Below are 18,520 nucleotides of genomic sequence, written 5' to 3'. Positions count from 1 at the left end.
TGCACAGACAGCAGACAACAGAGTTACTCCTGGATAATTTATTCAGAATTTTAATATAAACGGTTAATTGTTCAGCATTCTGACACACAGCAAGAATTTTTTCTTAATATTCAAAGATATTTTCTGCACGTGTCACTGCTTGGCTCATATATGAAAGCATTGAAACAATAAATCAAGGGGGAAAGTTTTCCTTTTGTTTTTTTTTCCTGCCTTTAAAAAAAAATCATGGCACATTTGATCCTGTATTTCCAACAGGAGGGACCTGCAATCCCCTTTGTATCCTGGAACCTCAGATCTGCAGAGAGAAAGGCGGGAGCAGCAAGATTAAACAGAAAAAACCCCTTCACAGAGCGTCACTTACCGCGCCTCCGAAAGCGCCTTCGGTTGGGGCGCAGGCAGAAAGCCGCTGCTCTGGGCTGCGTTTGAGGAACCCGACGTCCGGCACCCGCAGCCGCGCGGGTCCCCAGACACAAACCAGCTTTGATACTCCAGGAAAAAAATTCCCCGGATCAAAGCAAAAAGGGAACGCCTTTTGTTTTTAAATAAGGTTCTGTCTTCAGGTTTGGAAGTGGCCTCTCGAACGTTCCCCATCATTTACAGGACTCAGCTACGGGAGAAGTGTTCGGAAAGCGCGAAAGCGTCGCTGGCTGCTGCTGGGAAAACCTGGATGAACGGAAGAGCTCTGCTACCCTGCCCAGCTCAGTCTCTCAGGTAAGGAGCCCGAGCTCCGGCTTGGGGCGCTGGGACTCGCGGGGCTGGGACGCGGCTCAGCCAGCGCGGCTGCGCTCACGTTGAAACCCCGCTGGTGGTTCCTCTCCAGGTGCCAGAACGCCCCCAGGCCCCCCCCGCCGCCGGGCCCGGCTCCCACGGGCACTTTTGGGGCTGAGGAAAAGAAACTCTCGTACCGTCGGCTGGAACGCCGGGCTCGGCACAAAACGCCTACCGGAAACACCATTTCTTGCCGACTGCAAATCTGATGGCAAAGAAAGAATGACGCTGTCGCAGTTAATACTAACTTTATTACACAATATTTAAAAAGTCACTGCTCTACCTGTCCCCTTACAGCTTGCATTGTGCTGCAGTTAATTCGCTGACACTGCAAGGATAAGTGCTTACTTCCCAGAAGGACAAGCGATTTCATTTTAAAAAGAAATACACATTTAGTGACAGCAGATTTGCTAAAAACGGTAGCTTTAGAATTGCTTTCAAACAGTCAGGTTCCTCCAAAAGGCAACTGCACGACTGGCGTCGCTCTCGCGATGCTCGGAACGCGGCAAGCCGGGACAGAACGGGCCGAACACGACACCGCTCCTACGCTGGCAGCCAGGGCCAGAACCCCAGCAGGGTACCCGGAGCCGAGCAGAACTCATAAAAAGGCCCAGTTCAGTTCAGTTCATACAAATACCAAACCTGTCTTACGTTGAATCTCGTGTCTTTCTGAAGTCGCCGTCTCTTGATTCCAATCCATTCAGCAGCTCCCTTCCCCGCACCACGCGCTCGGGAAACTGCGAGGGGCAGCGGCTGTTTCGCTGAGGGGAAGGGGTTTCGGCCGTGGCCGTGGCCAAACCCACCGGCTCCGCGTGTCTCCCCACGGCGGCGGGCGGCTTTGAGGGAGGCCGGGACACGGCGAGAGGCTCAGAGGGTTTATCCGCAGTTTCCTGCTCACTCCAGGCTCTGGCCCGATCTCGCACGGATCGCGGGAGCACCTGGCGCAGCCTTGAGAGTAAGGTTTTTATGGCACAAAGATATTTTTACGTTCTCACTTGTAAAACAAGCTTCCAGTCTTTGTATGAGGAATCACTGCTCGCAGCGAAGGGCCCGCAGTACCTCAGGGTCCGTCTTCGTCGCACGGTGAGGGAACTCAAGCGCCTCTCTCTCCCCTGAAACGGAGCCTCAAGGATAACCGCCACAGCGCCCGTCTCGCTCCCGGCTTTTCCCATTTGCCTCCATCGTAGTTAGGGCAGTGACGCAGCAAGCAACTCTGAGACTTTTCCAAAGAGACACCAAGACGATATGCGACGTACAAGCGAAGTGTCCCACCGCTAGAGTACAAATTTAGGAGGAAAGAGATACGCTGCCCCTAAATTCAGAGTACCCTTTAGCAACCCAAGAGCAGCCTCTTCCGCACCAACGCGGCTGCTCTGTGATCACCGGAGAGCACCCTCCTCGCGGCGCGGCCTGGTTCCTCGCACCCTGCCCGAGCTGGTGCCGGCACACAGCTTACGCTCCGTTTTACGGCACACTGGGGTATTTACGAGCAGCCAAGCCAGACGCGTTCTAGCCCGGCAGCCACGCTTTGCAACGCCGCGCTGTACGGCACGAGAAGGACCAGACTGGCAAGAGGCGGTCAGGAAGCGGCAACTGAATTTAACCTGCAAACGTTTCCGAGAAACCTCTCCAGTGTCAGCTTCAAACATTTGCTGAGCGAACACAGCAGCGCGCAGCGAGCTGCTGCTTCCACCTCCTGCTTCACCAGCGTCAGAGGCGGCGAGCTTCTGGCTTCGTGCCGGTACCCTCCCTGTCCCCAGCCGTCCTCCTGCTGCCCTGCCCCATCGCTGGGCTCCCCCTCAGCAGCCGCAGCCGAGGGCAGGGTTCCCCACGGGGACCTCCCCGGATGAGGGCACAGCACCTCTTTCCAGGCAGGAGTCCCCCGCAGCACCCCGCGTGGAGAAGGCTTGCTCCAGCACGTGCAACCTCAACTGGTACGCAACCCTCGGCGCCGCTGAGCGGGCACCACGAGATCCACCTGAGGGATTCCGCCATCGCCAGGGCAAAGATCTTCGGCCAACAGCGACCTAAGTGGCGGCTGTGGGCTGAGAGGAAAGGATTTTCCAGAAGTGAGAGCCAGGCTTTACGCGTGATGTTCATTTATTCTTCCTAATTCTGCAGTTAATTGAGCGTAATCTGTAACAGCCACGAGCGGCAGCCGCTAGCGGTATTCTGTCGGTTTTAAGAAGGGGAAAAACCGTTCCCTCCCCGCTGGTGCCACACGCCCTCCCTCACCCTCGGCACGAGGTAGGAAGGATGACCGGGATGGCCGTTACGCGCAGAACTGGGCACAACCAACCGCTCTGCGTGGTGCAGTGAGGACGACAACGTGAGCCACGGGACCGGGCTGTCCACAGAGCAAACCACGGAATTCCGTTGTTTTGGAATCCGGATCCGAGCGCTGCGGGTCGTGTGTACACAGAGGGCCAACCAGTATCGACTCGGTTTTAAATCCAGACCCAACACCAGGCTCCAATGTTTGTTGATATCAAAGATCTTCTATTCCCGCAGTTGCGATCACTGCAACTTCAAACGTCAGCACAGCGAGGACGTGCTGGGAAAGGTTTATTTCGGGAGGTCAGATCCCCGCGGCAGGGCTCCGGATCCCCCGCGCGCAGACGCCCCAACCCAACAGCAGCGACGGGGACCGGTGACAGCGCCCGCTCCGCGCTGGCACACGCTGCTCCTTTCAGGTCATCACTTCACTGAAGTCCAAACATTTAAATGGCTCTTTTGTTCTTTTTTTTTTTTTTTTTTTTAATCACAACAGAACTCAGAGGATGCTATCAGAATTCCAGATCCAAATTTGTAAATTGGTTCCTTCAGTCGCCACCGCTCAGATCAGCGCTCAGCAGCGACGAGCTGCTCTCCTACCCGCTGCCTTCGGAGAATGGTCCCCAGTATTGGAATCGGCCGATATTGACTCTCCCTGATCCACAACAGGTCCAGACCAGAATATTTCAACAGGTTCAGAGGTGCGCAGTATTAAAAATATCCTTAAGAAACACTGAGGTAGACTGCACCAGAACAGGACAACGATAACCCCCCACATCCACCTGCCAAGATCTGACGGATACAAATTTACACGTTTTGTGTGTTTAAGAAAACAAATCGTTTCTTGGGTTTTTTTTTTTGTACAGTGTTTTATATATTAAAATAAATTTAAAAATTCTAATAAGAAAAATTTCTCTTCCTTAGAAAAGTGTGAGAATACGTCTTCTTTCCTGCAGCGTAGTAGAGAGCTGCTGACCAGTAACGACTTCGTAAAGCAGAAGAAATGTAAACGAGGCCTTTTGAAACCGAAGGGTCTTACCCGTGTCTGGACCGTCTATTTTCCATCAAACTTCATGAGCAACCTGCACCTTCCTTTTTCGGAACGACCAGAACCAACCAGCGCCAAGAGCCGACAGCTCGTGGTGCGCACGGAGCCCGTCGTCCCCCCTGCGCCGACCGCTTTACCTCCGGCGCAGCTGAGCGGAGCGGGCCCGGAGAGGCGCTTCCCTGCGGACTCCAGCCCCTGTCACCGCTCACAGGGAGAAATCAACAGCACTGCCTGCACCGGAACGAAAAGCCACGCACCAGCGCGGCGTCCCCACGCTCACCGAGCCAGGAGAACCTGGACTGCTCCTGGCAGAGAGCACAAACCAGCCCCTGGACTTCTCCAGGAGGAGAAGCAGAGGGCTGAGCATCTCTCCCCCTCTAAAGCCACCTCCTGCATCACAAGGGCCTGCCACACCCATCATCTTCAGCTCTTGCCTGAGCACTTCTCCCTGCCGACGCGCTCCCTCGTCGCCACGGGACGCGTTTAGTTTCACAATTATTTTCTGACATCTCACCGAATCAGCTCTGTCTTTTACGCAAACAGCAGCAAAATGAAGCACAGTCCAGAAGACGAAAGTCGACATCCTGAAGAGCGGAAAGCAGTGGCTACCGCACGCGCCCTGGGAAGCGTGCAGGACGCAGCGCGGGTATCGCAGGAAAACGCCGCGGGCCTGCAGGCAGCAGGAGGCCAGACGCCCGAGCAGCAGCAGGCAGGCAGCAGGGAGCCAACCACAGTCACGTTCAGCTTCTGCTTCACGCGCAGAGCCAGGAGCCTCACGCTCTGCCCCCTTTACGTTGGCTTCAGCGTCGCTTTTTTCGGTTCAAGCTCTCGCTCGTCCTCTCTCGCCGGCTGTTTCCGCGGCACGGCGCGCACAGAAGGCAAAGCGAGGGACGCGGGGGCGAAGGAGCAGCAGCACTCGGGACTGGGATCTTCTGGTGTCCTTCAGCCCCCAAGAGCCAAGCGAAGTCTCAACTACGTTATCTCAGGGCTTTGACTGGCGCCAGCCGCCCGCGCTGTATAAATCACAAGCTGTATTATAAAGCCTTGTCAAGTACAAACTCAACATGCGCTTCGTCGCTCCTAAAAGGGTAATCGGCTAAAATTAGTTCATTCTGAAATCTTTGGACCACTTTAAGACCAAACAATCCCCCCAACTCTCCCCTCCCCGAAAGGATCATAAACAGTCAATAATTTATACGAAGTTAAAATTTAAACTAAAGACATTTTTAAATATGTTACAACAAACAATATATATACTTAATGCTGCAAGGACAGAAAACTCCGTGTCTCAGGTCAGGGGACTCCTCCTTCGTTTGGTCTTGAAAGTACCCACAAATCTCAGATTTCTGCGCCGTTGGCTCCCAGCACATCTTCCTCATTTGTCAACGAGAGAAAACCTACTCCCAAGAGTCCTTCGTATAAAAATAATCTGTTTAGGATTCAGTCACTCCAGGGAAATGGGAAAAAAAAGATAAGTACACACTTCTGAGAAGAAGAAAGCTTCTGTGAGAACATACAAAACTTATGTACAAAACCAAGAAGTGTATATTTTGCTACGCATATACACCCCACATCTACGTACTGCACACACGCACACGCACGCACGCACCCCTGGGGTTTAACCCACTGAAAAAGTACGAAAGCAGCAGCTCTTGGTCAATCTGAGGATCCGGCGCGTCCGACTGATGTGTTGAATCCTTCAGCTGTAGTGAAGAGTGTGCCTGAAAGCCTGGAATTCTACTGGAAATGCTTTTGTCCTGCAGAAGTTTTGTTCCGCACCGTTACGCTGTAGCTCAGATACCGGCAAATTTCACGTCTTTTGTTGGCAAACGCGGATGCTCCTCCTGCAGTTTAACTGACACGGTCGCTTCCTGTTTTGAAACCATGGTTACAGGAGGGACAGCAGCCATGGAAACCTCTTCCATTTATGTTCACAGATAAGTCCACTGACAACCAGTCAACTTGGCAAAAAAAAAAAAAAAAAAAGTATTAATCATAAGATGATTAAAAATCTGAAGAGTTTGTAGGTGTGTGTCATACACTGTGGCAGCAATAACGAGAGTCCTGAGATTTGTGGAGGGGAAAAAAGCAGATACAACCCTTGGGCCAAACAGGAAGCGTTAGGAAGGACTTGACCTGGGCATGGAGAGGATCCGCCCGTTTTTCTTGCCACCGTTCATGTGAGTGTAGGGTATGTGCTCTTCATAGTTCCCCTTGAGGGCCATGGAGGGCCCATTGTCCCGCCCCAGGACTTTGTCCCTCTGCGAGTACGAGGAGGGGTCGAGGGGAATGCTCTCCATGTTCTCAAAGTCCATCTCGTACTCCTCCGTTTCCAGAGGTTTGTTCTCCTCGCTGTAGAAGAACGAGACCTCGTGGAAACTGGGGTGCAAGTCCTCCTTCAGCATCTCGATGATCTCGATGAAGGTGGGGCGCATTTTAGGGTTGTACTGCCAACACATCTGCATCAGGCTGTGCCTAGATCAGGACAAACGAGAGTCAGGGGCAGGAAGAAAGAGTTTCCCGTGGCCCAGACCAGGACCGTACCCGTGTCAGACCACCCACCACACACGCTGCTCCTCCGACACTCCGAGCTGGTTGTTTCCTTTCCAGTCTCCGTATCTGCCTGTAGATCCCAATATTCTCTTTTCTCTATTTCTGTCTAGATCAAAAATTCCTTCCAATTCCTTCAATTGTTCTTAACTTGGCTTCCGAAGGAAACGGGGCTGCGGTTCACGCGCTCTGTGTATGCGCGCACGCGCTTACAGCCAGGTCGCAATTTTTAAATTCATTCCATTTTAACTTTAAGTCAGCCTGAGAGATAACAAAGCTCCTAAAACTTCACGGAAAATAGGAGGCTGGGCAGAGGACAGAGGTCCTGTAAACAGCCCACCCAAAAGAAAGGCTGCGGCAAGAGGTCGTACGTTATCAGACGCCACGCAGAAAGAATTTAAAGTACAAATAAAGTTTCAAACTGGAGTTTGTAACTGGCCACGAGAGGCAAGCGTCCAGGACAGTGGGCTTTTTTCACACGGACACTCACAAAACATGGGGGTTTTTTGACTCTGGAAGTGCTGCTTGGCCAGAAGTGGGCTGGGGTAAGAGGTTACCGGGTTACGCTGCTCCAGCTGTGACTCTTACACCCTTACGTCCAACTGCCCGAGCTCAGGTTAGACACTCACTAACGGGATTTTTTTTAATTACTCCAAGAGAAGCAGCTTAGGGAGCACCTGGGTACGCGGCCACACCGGCAGACCTGGGGACGTAGTAACCTCCAGGCAGCAAACGTCAGGAGCGGCTGCGGACAGTAACCCTTGACCCTGGCGCCGGAGAACGTCTGGCTCCAGCCTGTGATCTCTGTGAGGTGTTTTTCACAGCTCTCACACAGCGCTCCCTCCTCTCCCTAACCCTGCAGGCAGCTCGCCTTCTACTCAGCGGGGCAACGCGTCTGCACCACCAACGGAAAGGCCTCGGACACGAAAAACAGCTCTTGGCTCAGCACAGCATTCTCCTGCCTCTCCCTCCTCAGGAGCCATAAATTGGATTTCTGGAAATCAGCGGTAAAAAGCTGCTGGGATTCTCAAGGCTATTTACGCAGCACAGAGAGATGAATTACAGAAAACCTCAGCAGAGCTGGGATTAAGCAGCTGCTCTCCAGCCTCTGTGGCCACGTGGATGCAGGCTGTGGCCAGGCTTTGCCACGTGACATAAGCCAGTTGCCACCCACTAGTTGGGAGTGCAGGAAAAACATTTTATTGGAGCAACTGATACAGTGCTTAGTTGTATTTTAAGCTTTTCCTGCGCTTTGTACTTCCTCCTCTTGAATCTGTACTCATAACGTAAGGTCCAGGTTGGTTTAATTTCCCTTCTAGTGAAACAGGCTGGCTCAGGTCTTTAATCCTGGATCAGTAAGGATGAGTTTCTGGGAGAGGAGGCTCACTGAAGTCTGTTTTGTTCCTCCCCAGCGGAGAAGGGGTTAAGAGGTCCCACACAATGGGCCACACTTTAGCTAAAGAGCACAGCTTGGTGCATTTTCCCCTGCTTTCCTACTTACAGCCTCTCCGGGCAGTTGTCCGGCTGATCCAGGTATCCTCCATCCATCACAAACTTCAGCACCTGCTCGTTGGAGAGTCCCTGGTACGGCTGCTCTGCTAAACTGCTTATTTCCCAAAGGACAACACCAAACGACCTACGAGAGAGAGAAGACTCCTGGTGAGAACGAACATCCTGGAGATCTACAAGCCACAGTCTCACTTTGGAGAACACATATTGTAAAAGAACGTGACTGTATTTTTAAGAAGAGGGTTGCAAAATAATGCTTTGTTGTGTCTGTTCTCTGAGGAAGCCAGCAGCTCACAATTTAAACCATGTGTGCGACAACAGTGAGCTCCTGAGCTAGAATCCACCTAGGACTGCGGGGTGCAACTCACCAGACATCGGAATAGGTGGTGAACACGCCATCCTTCAGCGACTCGGGTGCCATCCACCGCACAGGCAGCAGCCCTTTGCCCCCCTTTCGGTAATAATCCGTCTCGTAGATGTCTCTGGTCATGCCAAAGTCTGAGAAAAGCAGTTGGGATGTGTTAGATGTCTCTCCTCCCCTGCCACCTGTACTGTGCAACATCCCCAGGTGGACGTGTCCTCCCTTTGGTGCCAGGCTGTGCCACAGGCCCGGTGAGCCTCCTGTGGCGGTCATCTGTCACCTTGGGATCAACATTCAAAACATTTTCCTTTTCCCTGCATTTTTTCTACAGAGCCATAACAGAGACTCCAGAGTTAACATCTTTAGTGACAGCTTCTATTCTGAACATCACGTTTCTTCATCCCCTTTAGGTCAGGCAGAGCTCTCTTTGCCCTGAAATGCCTCAGCGTGAAGTCCAAAGGGGTCTGAAAAACCACCATGCTGTGGGGTTTTGGTTCATGTTTAAAGGTTATATTTACTTATTTCTAAAAGAGAGTGGGTTAAACACTGGTTCTTGTGGAAGACAACGGCTTTTAAGAGGCACCTGACCTAATGAGAGGACTATCAGCACTGGGTTTGTTGTACCCAACACCTTCTTGTCCTAATTCTCATGAAAGCAAAGAACAGCGAGATTACCCCAGGCAGTTTAGGCTGGAGAGGCAATAAACTTTTTGGATAGACATTTGAGAAGGGGCAAAAACTTGCTCTGGCTCCAAGGGAGATTATTTTCTTACTGAAGTCCACACAAATCTGACACAGGGAAGGAGAAAAGAAAAACGTGCTGCGTTTCCAAAGGGAGCCGGTGAAAATCACCGTGCTACACTGGTCTTGGGCTTCATGTATTTGCCTTCACAACAAACACGACCGACAGAATGATCTTCTGGTCACACACTACACACCTCCAATCTTTACAGTGAAGTCTTCTGCAACCATACAGTTACGAGCCGCAAGGTCTCTGTGAACAAATTTTTTGGCATTCAGGTAGGCCATGCCATCAGCGATCTCTGCAGCCATCTGGATCATTTCTCTCAGCGTTGGCGGCGGGCGACCAGGGTTGTTCTACAACGAAGAAAGAAGCATTAAAAACCTGATCAAGTTACTCTGTTGCACAACAGACTCACTCTCTCCTCTGCCTTTACCTCGGCATCAGGTCTCAAAGAGCGAAGGTAACTTTTCAAATCTCCATGTGCCATTAGCTCCATGACCACCAGAGTCGGTTGCCCTTTTGAGACCACCCCGAGGAGACGAACCTGGAAAATAAGTGAGGAATTCCCTCAAGGTTGTGTCCAAACACACTGGGCAGAGCCCAGCTATGAAAAGAGGGGGATATAGCAAAGCCAACAGCCCTCGAGCGAGCACTCAGAACGCCACCACAAAGCCCCTCACAACAAGAAGTTCTGCCAGACGCATTTTGTAAAACACGACATGGAAAGATCCCAGCTCTTTCTGATCAGCCGCCTCTGCAGAAGGGCGGCTTTTGTGAGCTGAACATCCGGCTTTGAGAGCACCAAAGAACTCTCAGTTATGTGACGGGACTTGCTGATCATCCGAGGCACCCAGCGACGCTTACCACATGATGGCAGCTGAACCCTTTCATCACAGAAGCTTCATTTAGGAACTCAATGCGCTCGCGGAGGCTGGCTGATTCGTTAACAGTTTTCACAGCTACTCGAGTCTCCGGCTCTCCCTTCACGATGTCCTTGGCGATACCTTCGTACACCATGCCGAAGGAGCCCTGTCCCAGCTCTCGGAGGAGAGTGATCTTGTCTCGCGGAACCTCCCATTCGTCGGGGACGTAGACTGTTGAGCAGAGGGAAATGTTTCTGAACTGAGCAGATATCTTTTGAAAGACATTTCTGTAGCAGCCTTGTTCAGCACTGCCACAGGATACTACGGGTATGAATTAAAAAAAAAAAAAGTCTAGAGAACTCCGTAAAGACAACGCCAATCCCATACCGCTGCCCTGTCTGAACGACTACACAAGAAACACGGCACTGAAGAAAGCCCTCACTGCTCTCACCATCACTGGCGCTGAGATATTCAGGGTTAGAGGATGCGTAGAGCGGTCCAGTTGGTCCTTCGGTTTGTCTGGAAGAGAGACACAAACTCCTCAGCACGTTTGCAGCCTCTTACAATTAGAGCTGAAGGCCGTTTGATTAATTCCCAAAGCATGCGGCAAATACAAACCGCCTCAGTTTCCAAAGCCACAGAGTATTTCCTAAGCTAAATTAATGTTGCAATCATTGTCTAAATCAGAAAATAAACACAGACTTATTCCCAACAAATAAACAAAATCTTTGGATGCAAGTTTTGCTTGTTCTGGTGAAAACTACACAAAATTGCACTCACCTCTTTTTCACGAGCACGTAAGCAGCTCCAATAATTCCAGCAATTATTATGGCAAAAATAATCGGAACAATTATAACGGCAATATTAGGCTGAGCGTTCACTAAGAGAGAAAGAGAGAGGTGCAGGTATTGTAAAGGTCCAAAAGCCAAGTCTTTTCCTCAGAGCAACCTCCCCCCTGAATAAACTGGAACAAACATGGAAGTAGAGGCGATTTCGGATACAGAAGGCGGGGCTGCTCACAACGAGAACTCAAACTGCTGTTCAGCAGCTACATAAAGAAAAGTCACACATTTCTAAGTCATTTCAGTTTCTTGAAAGTAGACATATTGGTAAATATTTTATGACCCCTTACGGTTCCCTGTGCACCTCTTGCTAAACCCCCATCTTCCAAAAATTAACCTGAGTTTCTATCAGGAATTAAATGTTGCAAACGAAATGAACTCACGATAATCGGCCACATAAAAATAGGTCGGTTCCGTCCACGAGCCGTTTCCAGCCAGCGACGTAGCTCGTATGCGGACACTGTAGTTTCCAGGCTGCAGTCCGCGCAGTTTACAGCCCTGCTCGCTGGCAAAGTGCTTACGCGAAACGCAGTAGTGTGCTTCCTGCGGGAGGAGGGAAGAGGAAAGCTGCATTGTGCCCCCTCCGCAACAGCCCCGAGCTCTGCAACAGCCTGCTGGGGTTTCTGCCTCCCCTCCTTGCCTGGCAAACACACACAAACAGGGCTTTCGCCCCCTCAGGTCCGCTCCAGGGTAGTGGTTTGTCCTGGATGTGCACGGTACAGTTTGGTAGTTCAGGTTTCAGAGAGCGAATGCCGTGCGCTGTGCCAGCCCCGAAACCCGACCTGCGCTGGCAAGCCCTACCACCCACGGGCACTGGCACTCGGCACAGGCGGCTGGGCTGCCCCCGGGCTCGCTGCCTGTTCAGCGCCTTCCTCATTTCTCTAAGCAATGTAAATTTAGAGGTGTGTTTTCTGTCCTGTGAAATAAAATTCCCCAAAAAACTCCACCCAGAAAGCTGGCAGACTAGATACGCTTATTTGGAAACAGGCACCACCGCGGCAGGCTTTTATTTCTCGCTGTCGCCGCAGACGGACTGCCAGAGAATACAAATTCACGATCGAAGTTTGATGTCACGCTGACTGATGCACAAGGAAGCTGGACAGGACAGAATACACAGGTACAAGGACTACTCAACTGTCCTGACCCCCACGTGGAGCTACTTCTCCAAACATGCTGTGCTGAGGGACAAGCAGAAATTCTCACCTCTGTCTCCCCGAGACGTCCGTAGTTCACTTCGTACAGGACAATAAGACCATTCGGCTCCTTTGGCTCTTGCCACTTCAAATGCACAGTATTTTTTTCAACCAGTTCATGGGTAACTGGACCCACGATGTCATCAGCCTTAGCTAGAACGAAGTTCATGATAGCAACAGTTTTATTTCATGTCTTTGAAAAAATTCAAAACTGCCAATACTTCATCCATCATCCCTTCCTCTCAGGACGTAAGGACAGCACCAGTACCGCACAACGTTTCTATATTGCGGCTGGCTGCTGCAGGAAAAGCAGCAGTTTGTAAACAGCCGTCAACCCAAAGCAAAGCTGGGGAAGATAATTACCTTCTGGCATGGTCCGGGCGCTGACGTAAGCGGCAACGCTGCACCGGGACTCCTGGGCATCATGGTTACAAGCGTGGAGCTCGATGCGATAGCCGGTGAAATGCCGCAGGCCTGAGATAACCAGAGACTCCTTAGACTTCACTTTTTCAAAAGGTTTCTGTTCCTCCGCGTTCTCAGACGCTGCTGCGGAATTGTTTGGAGAGGATGCGCTGGTGGGTATCACCACAGTGGCGTTTGCCACAGAACCAAGGTCTCTTCGTTTTCTTGACGGCCTGTCAGACAACGCAGGTTACAACGTTATTTGTTACATTCAGCGTAAACACGTTCATCTGAAAAGGAAGAGTTGAAATGAGAGGGCTCACAGTGCCACTGAAAATCCAAATTCAAGCCTCACATTTGCAACGCAACAAAGAAATTCAGGGTTTTTAAAAAAAAAAAACCAAGCAATCCATCTCACCCCTTGTAACGCACATAGCTTTTTAACATTACGTCTCCCTGAGACACCTTCGCCGCACAACTCCACACAGGGGAAAAGAAACCCAACAAACCAACAAGTCTGAATGATTCGCGTGAGAACTCAGGTTCTTCCAGACCCTCCCGGCTGCACTTCACCAGGGTGCCTCGCGGATGCCCCGCCGTGCTGCAATGCCTCGGAGTTCATCTCCTACACATTCTAGCTTCGAGCGCATGAGGCCACAGCGCAGCCCCCAGCTGCGGGGATCGCAGATGTGCCACACGTTCCAGGTGTCACCAACTCGCATTTATAGAGCATCAGACCAGTTTCTCAGCTCACTGGGATGCATCTGCCACTCTCAACCCTCGGGCTGAATCCAGAGAGACAGAAAACTGTAACCTTTTCCTGCCAGGCCAAACCCCTTACGTTCTCTTCAAGAGCCGCGTTTAAAACTCATGATTATGTATCAGTCGTGCAGCTCTGTGAACCAAGTACTGCCTCTCAAAATATTGCATTTTAGTCCGAAAAATCAGGTTTTTGCAGTTGTTAAAAAACCGGCAATGTGATCCTGTCAACTCTCCTGTTTGCAAGTGAGGGCTACCAGCCAACTTTAACATCAGATAAACAGAATCAATTCAACAGAAGTAAGAACTATTCACAAATTTAATTTTCTCGGGGTGGGGGGTGAGGATAAGGAATGAGTACTAAACCAAAACTCCTCGTTCTAACCCTTTACATCCCACTTCACATTTGCCACAAGGAATTCCAGGCTGGGAACCAACCGACGTGGTGAATCAGTAACAGGATTTAGTTACACAAAAGGAATTAATGCCATCGGAAAACCAGACCGTGTATTCTGAGGGGATGATGATCTTTTTTTGTGTGTGCATGCGTGTGCAGCTATTAAAGGTGGCGACCTGAACTGAACCCACACTTGAGGCATCTCCAGTCTCTAAAAATGTAACAAGCTGTTGGAGCAAATCTTCGCTGCTGAACTGAACATTCCACTGCCGCCCTCTGACTACCAGGCACGCGACTGGCCAACCACGGCTACAAGGGAGGGTCGCGCAGGTACGGTCTGCACCTGCAACCCCAGCTCCGTTCCCCGGCGTTATTCCTCCTCCAACGGCAAAGGCAACCAGCTGGAAAGGAGATTTTAAAGATTTCCTCAAACTAAGCATCAGGCTGTACACAACAACGTAAGCATATTAAGCCACCTGACGAAAAAACGGGATGCCGAGTGGCAGGTTCAGCAGAGCACATTCCAGTTTTTAGTTTTCTCTTTCCCTAATTACTAATTAACTCATTTTGGAGCTGCTGTTGTCTCAGTTTGTGCATTGTTCTGAACAGCGTCCCCCAACAATGGGGCAGAGTTCAGAGACCCAGGGCTGGGTCATGCCACCTCCCTCTTTTGGAAGGGATCTTTACGGTCAACCAGAACCTTGTTTGGACTTAAAAACAAAGCTACACGCCACTGTTTACGAAGTGTGGATTCAGCTGTTCCTCGTGTTTCAGAGAATTTTGTTTTTCACAAGTAAAACAGTAATTTGACCACTGATGCAACACAGAGTAAAATGAAAGAATAACCTCTTCCTTCTCAAGTAACAGAAAGCAAGAAACATTTTTAAAGCTGTAAGCCCAGATCTTCCCGTATTTATTGTCCTGGATTTGCAGCAATTTTCTTGCCAGATTCTCTGTATTTTCAAACATCTGATGTCTTCCCATAGTTGTTCCAGTGCAACTTTCATGATGGCCCACGGCCATTTCAGTAGCTCCGATGACCTTCCCTGTGAAATCCTCAGATTCGGGTTCCTTCTGCTGCTGCCAGAGACGATCAGCGTGCGTGAGGGCTCTCCGTTGGAAGGATGGAAGCGACAACTCATCACACGCAATACGGCCTGCGCTGGGGGTTTTAAAAATGCCTTAGCTCGCTTAAGCCAAGTTTTTCCACACACCTGAAACTAGCAGAGGAACAGCTTGCCGGTGTTCCCCCTTGTGCTAGCAAAAACACTTCTATGTTTTTCTGTACAACTAATTGGCTTGAACTCAGAAAGCAAGGAAAAAAAAAAAAAGTTACTCTTAATGCGAGTCATTTCCCAGAGCTTGTTCACTGTGACCCACGAATATTTGTAACGGCACGGGCATGTGTGACAGAGAGAGAGAGGACAGAGACAGAGAGAAGAGTGAGACTGCTTTTTCTGCAGGAGTGATGGTGGAGAGCGTACATGAAATTTCATCCTGAATAGCAGCCATTTAGTTTCCCTCTGCCTCTCAGGACTTCATTATTACTTCTGAAATCTTTCCATGCTTTCCACAGAACCACGGAATGGTTGAGGCTGGAAGGCACCTCGAGACAATCTGATCCGCCCCCCTGCTCAAAGCAGGGGCAGCCAGAGCAGGTCGCTCAGGACCACGTCTGTTCAGGTTCCGACTATCCCCAAGGATGGAGACTCCAAACCCTCCCTGGGCAACCTGTTCCAGCCTGCAATCAGCCCTTTGCTCCAATCTGTGCAGAACTTGGTCTGATATAAGAGCAAATAACACAGGAAAGAAGAAACAAAGCATCAGCTTCTGATGGCCACTTTGTTCAGCTACGAAGGGAGGTTACAAAGCACACGGTGTAAAGACACCCATGAGCTCCGACTGGGAAGGTGGGTATGGCAAGAAGCACTTAGAAATTTCTAGTTTGCCTTGCCAGTGCCAGAGCAAATTAACCCACAGGACTTGTGACAGTATCTCCTAGAGTAATCAAGCATGCACACGGGGCAGGAACAGCTTCGGTGATCTCCAGAGGGGTCTCAGCAGGTCAGGTGAAATCAGACCTGGACGAGGGCAGAGCCTGGTACGGACTAGACACCGCACAGCCGGGAACAGGACAGGAGGAGAAAAACGGTACATGGAAAACAAGGAGACAAACACGGGGGCAGTAACTCCTCAACTGCTCTGTCCTCTGCACCCCTGCCATCTCACGTTCCCTGCCGGCCTCGTCTGTGAGATTCCTCCCTGTGACTGGCAGAAGGCTTTTTATCTGAAGCGGAGCTCACACAGCGCCTGGAGAGAGGTCCGTAAGCTACCAGGAGCCACGTAACAAACACCCGCAGTAAAACACGCTTCACGTTCAGTGCCAGGCTCTAGGCAGGTTGCCCCATGAGCAGGCAACAGGCACAGTATTCCCGGGAAAACTAATTCTAATTTCCATTGCCGCAGCCTGGAGCCTGTCAGAAAAGACAAGCGGGATGCACGCCAGCAGGAAGTATCTTTACCGCTGCCTTACAACAGCAAAAGGGGCTTGTATCAAAGGGATGAGTTAGCCTAGGGGAAGGGGAGATCTCTTCCTTAGCAGGCTGACAAGGTGGCACATCCTGGTGATTGGTTTCTTCCTAAAATACATACCCCAGAAACTGGCCTGAGAAGCATCCCGGGCTGGCTGCACAATAAAATTGGAAAAAAAAGAAGGAGGAAAAAAAAAAAGAAATCAGATTGTCAGAATTTTCTGCCTACATCAAGAGGAGTTTGGCTTTTATACACGGCTGGGCTCTCCTCTGCTTTCGAGTACGTCGTGTCCTGGCATCATTTTGCATTTTGCACACTGAAACTTGGCCTTCTGATCAGCACTAAGAGCAAAGAAATAGCAAAAGGAGTGACGCTGCGCAAGCTTCCAGGTGACAACTGCAGGCATCAGACCAGGCTCGCGGAGAAGAGACGCTGCCTGCTACTAATGCGCTCAACAGTACAAAAATGTTCGTGCAGTAACGTAGCTTTTGTCAAGCAGCTGAAAAAAAAAGTTCATTAGCTAAGGGCAGGAAGCAGAGAATAAATTTAGAGCATAAAATACATGACAGTGAAGAGGGTAAGTTATTACAGACTCTAACCTGATTCCCTTCCTCTGTAAGTTGCGCATGAAGTGTGAAGACATTCAACACCACTTAATGTGACACTGCGTGTGCCATTCAAAACAGGACACTCACCGCCCACAGCGGCTGCATTCCTCATGGTATTGGTGGTATTTCCCAGACTAAGTGCAAGGAAGACCGCAAATACCACGCTAAAGGACAAGGCTGCGGCATGGTAAACTTCCCTTTTTCTTTTCCTTTCTTTTCAACTGGATGAAAAGCTAGACCACAAAATTTGAGGACAGAAAAAAACCCAGCTATTTTTGGCATCATACAAATTTAGAAGAGCTGCAGGCATTTAGCTATTTGTTAAGGATTCTCACTTTACTCTCAGGCTAAGGAGAACTCAGAGACAGGAAACAAGGGCAGAACCTCCCAGATCTGCAATAACATCAGCTGTAGGTGCTCAGCTCCCAGCGGTCTCCAACGCGCATCCTCAGCTGGACTGGACAGTCTCACGGAAGCCCACACAGACTTGCAACACGGCTGCGTCCGGCCCGGTATTTTTGTTTAATAATTCATCACACATCCCATCCTGACCACCTGGGGAATACTGTTTGATATTCGTACCTGGGGACAAAAACCTCGTTGTGAAGATAGTTCTCAAACGTCTTGCGGAAAGCAGACTCTTCGAGCTCCTTTTGTATTTGAGAGTCTGTTTTAGGACAGGAACAACATTCTCCGCTGACATCCTCATTTTCACTTTGATTATACTTCTGAGGATCTTCGGATTCAAAAGGAGGAGACCATGTCCTTGAGGGCAGTTTTAATCCTGTGGACAAAACAATTTTGGTATCACTCATTCTTGACACGGCAGAAGCAGATGTTTGGTCCTATAAAGATCCAAAACTAGCGTACACAAGATTCATCGCACATTCGGGCATTCTGAGCTCCCTCCGTCTTTTATGACAGGCCTTTGATTCAGAACTACGCTATTTTTGAAATGGAACTCAGATGCTGCTGTAGTCAGAGTTCTGCCCCCCTTCATCTCAGTTTAGGTAACACAGGGCAGCAGGTGAGATTCTGGGAGTCCTCAGTGAAGCTCTGTTCTGAAAGAATCCCAAAACAGGCACAGGATGCCGTCAAAAATTAACATGGCCACTGATCTCCAGAAGCACTGAAATTTCTTCCCTTACTACATCCATAGCTGTTATTAAACTTATTACTCAGTTTAAAAGGAAAAAGTGCAGAAGGGAGACCCCCAAAGGAAAAACCACCTGATTACTTTGTTAAAAAACACGAGCTTTTGCACATAACTTGGCAACAGCGCTACTGTATAATGTAACTGAACAGTGGGAGAACACAGCTGCATCTCAGCCTGTTTCCTGAACAACAGCCTGGAAAACAGCAAAATTAGGCACCCAGAGCACCTCCAAAGGGTGCGAGAAATCTCCAGACAATTCTGAGGAAGCCTGAGAGAAAGGCACAGGAGAGAAAGACGCACTCACCTTTTAAGCAGTAGTCAAGTTCGTAAAGCTCACTGTCTTCTGCCTGCTGCTGCCAGAACACCAGGTAGTGCGTGATGTTTCCATTGGGCTCTGAGGGTGGCTTCCACTTCAGAATGATTTGGGATGAAGAGTTGGAAACAGATATCGGATCTAACGGGACCGACGGAACTGCACGGGTGGGAAAAGAGACAGAGGTCACTTCCACTGCT

General features: G+C 50.1%; 1 protein-coding gene across 2 annotated transcripts in view; it reads right to left on the bottom strand.

Annotated features, from left to right (window-relative positions):
* Positions 1-999: 999 nt before the first annotated feature.
* Positions 1,000-18,520, bottom strand: part of INSR (insulin receptor) — a 55,150-nt gene continuing 37,629 nt past the window's right edge. Inside the window, exons 9-22 of one of the 2 annotated variants that reach the window (XR_015261130.1) lie at positions 18,312-18,479; positions 17,434-17,635; positions 12,517-12,788; positions 12,164-12,306; positions 11,344-11,503; positions 10,899-10,998; positions 10,570-10,637; positions 10,120-10,349; positions 9,689-9,799; positions 9,449-9,608; positions 8,518-8,647; positions 8,142-8,276; positions 5,348-6,565; positions 1,000-5,170 (exon numbers count right to left, since the gene is read on the bottom strand). Coding sequence is in view for 1 of the 2 variants with exons in the window: in XM_086767061.1 (XP_086623187.1) it covers positions 6,211-6,565; positions 8,142-8,276; positions 8,518-8,647; positions 9,449-9,608; positions 9,689-9,799; positions 10,120-10,349; positions 10,570-10,637; positions 10,899-10,998; positions 11,344-11,503; positions 12,164-12,306; positions 12,517-12,788; positions 17,434-17,635; positions 18,312-18,479 (2,234 nt within the window). In the remaining variant the exon portion in view is untranslated. Of the gene's footprint in view, positions 6,566-8,141; positions 8,277-8,517; positions 8,648-9,448; positions 9,609-9,688; positions 9,800-10,119; positions 10,350-10,569; positions 10,638-10,898; positions 10,999-11,343; positions 11,504-12,163; positions 12,307-12,516; positions 12,789-17,433; positions 17,636-18,311; positions 18,480-18,520 lie in introns of both variants that reach the window. The other variant, XM_086767061.1, reaches the window with a different exon arrangement.

The sequence above is a fragment of the Chlamydotis macqueenii genome, chromosome 26 (assembly GCF_036417535.1).
Source record: "Chlamydotis macqueenii isolate bChlMac1 chromosome 26, bChlMac1.mat, whole genome shotgun sequence".
NCBI classification, from domain to species: Eukaryota; Metazoa; Chordata; class Aves; order Otidiformes; family Otididae; genus Chlamydotis; species Chlamydotis macqueenii.
Note: the sequence above shows the minus strand (reverse complement) of the source record. Positions and strands in the feature narration are given on the sequence as shown.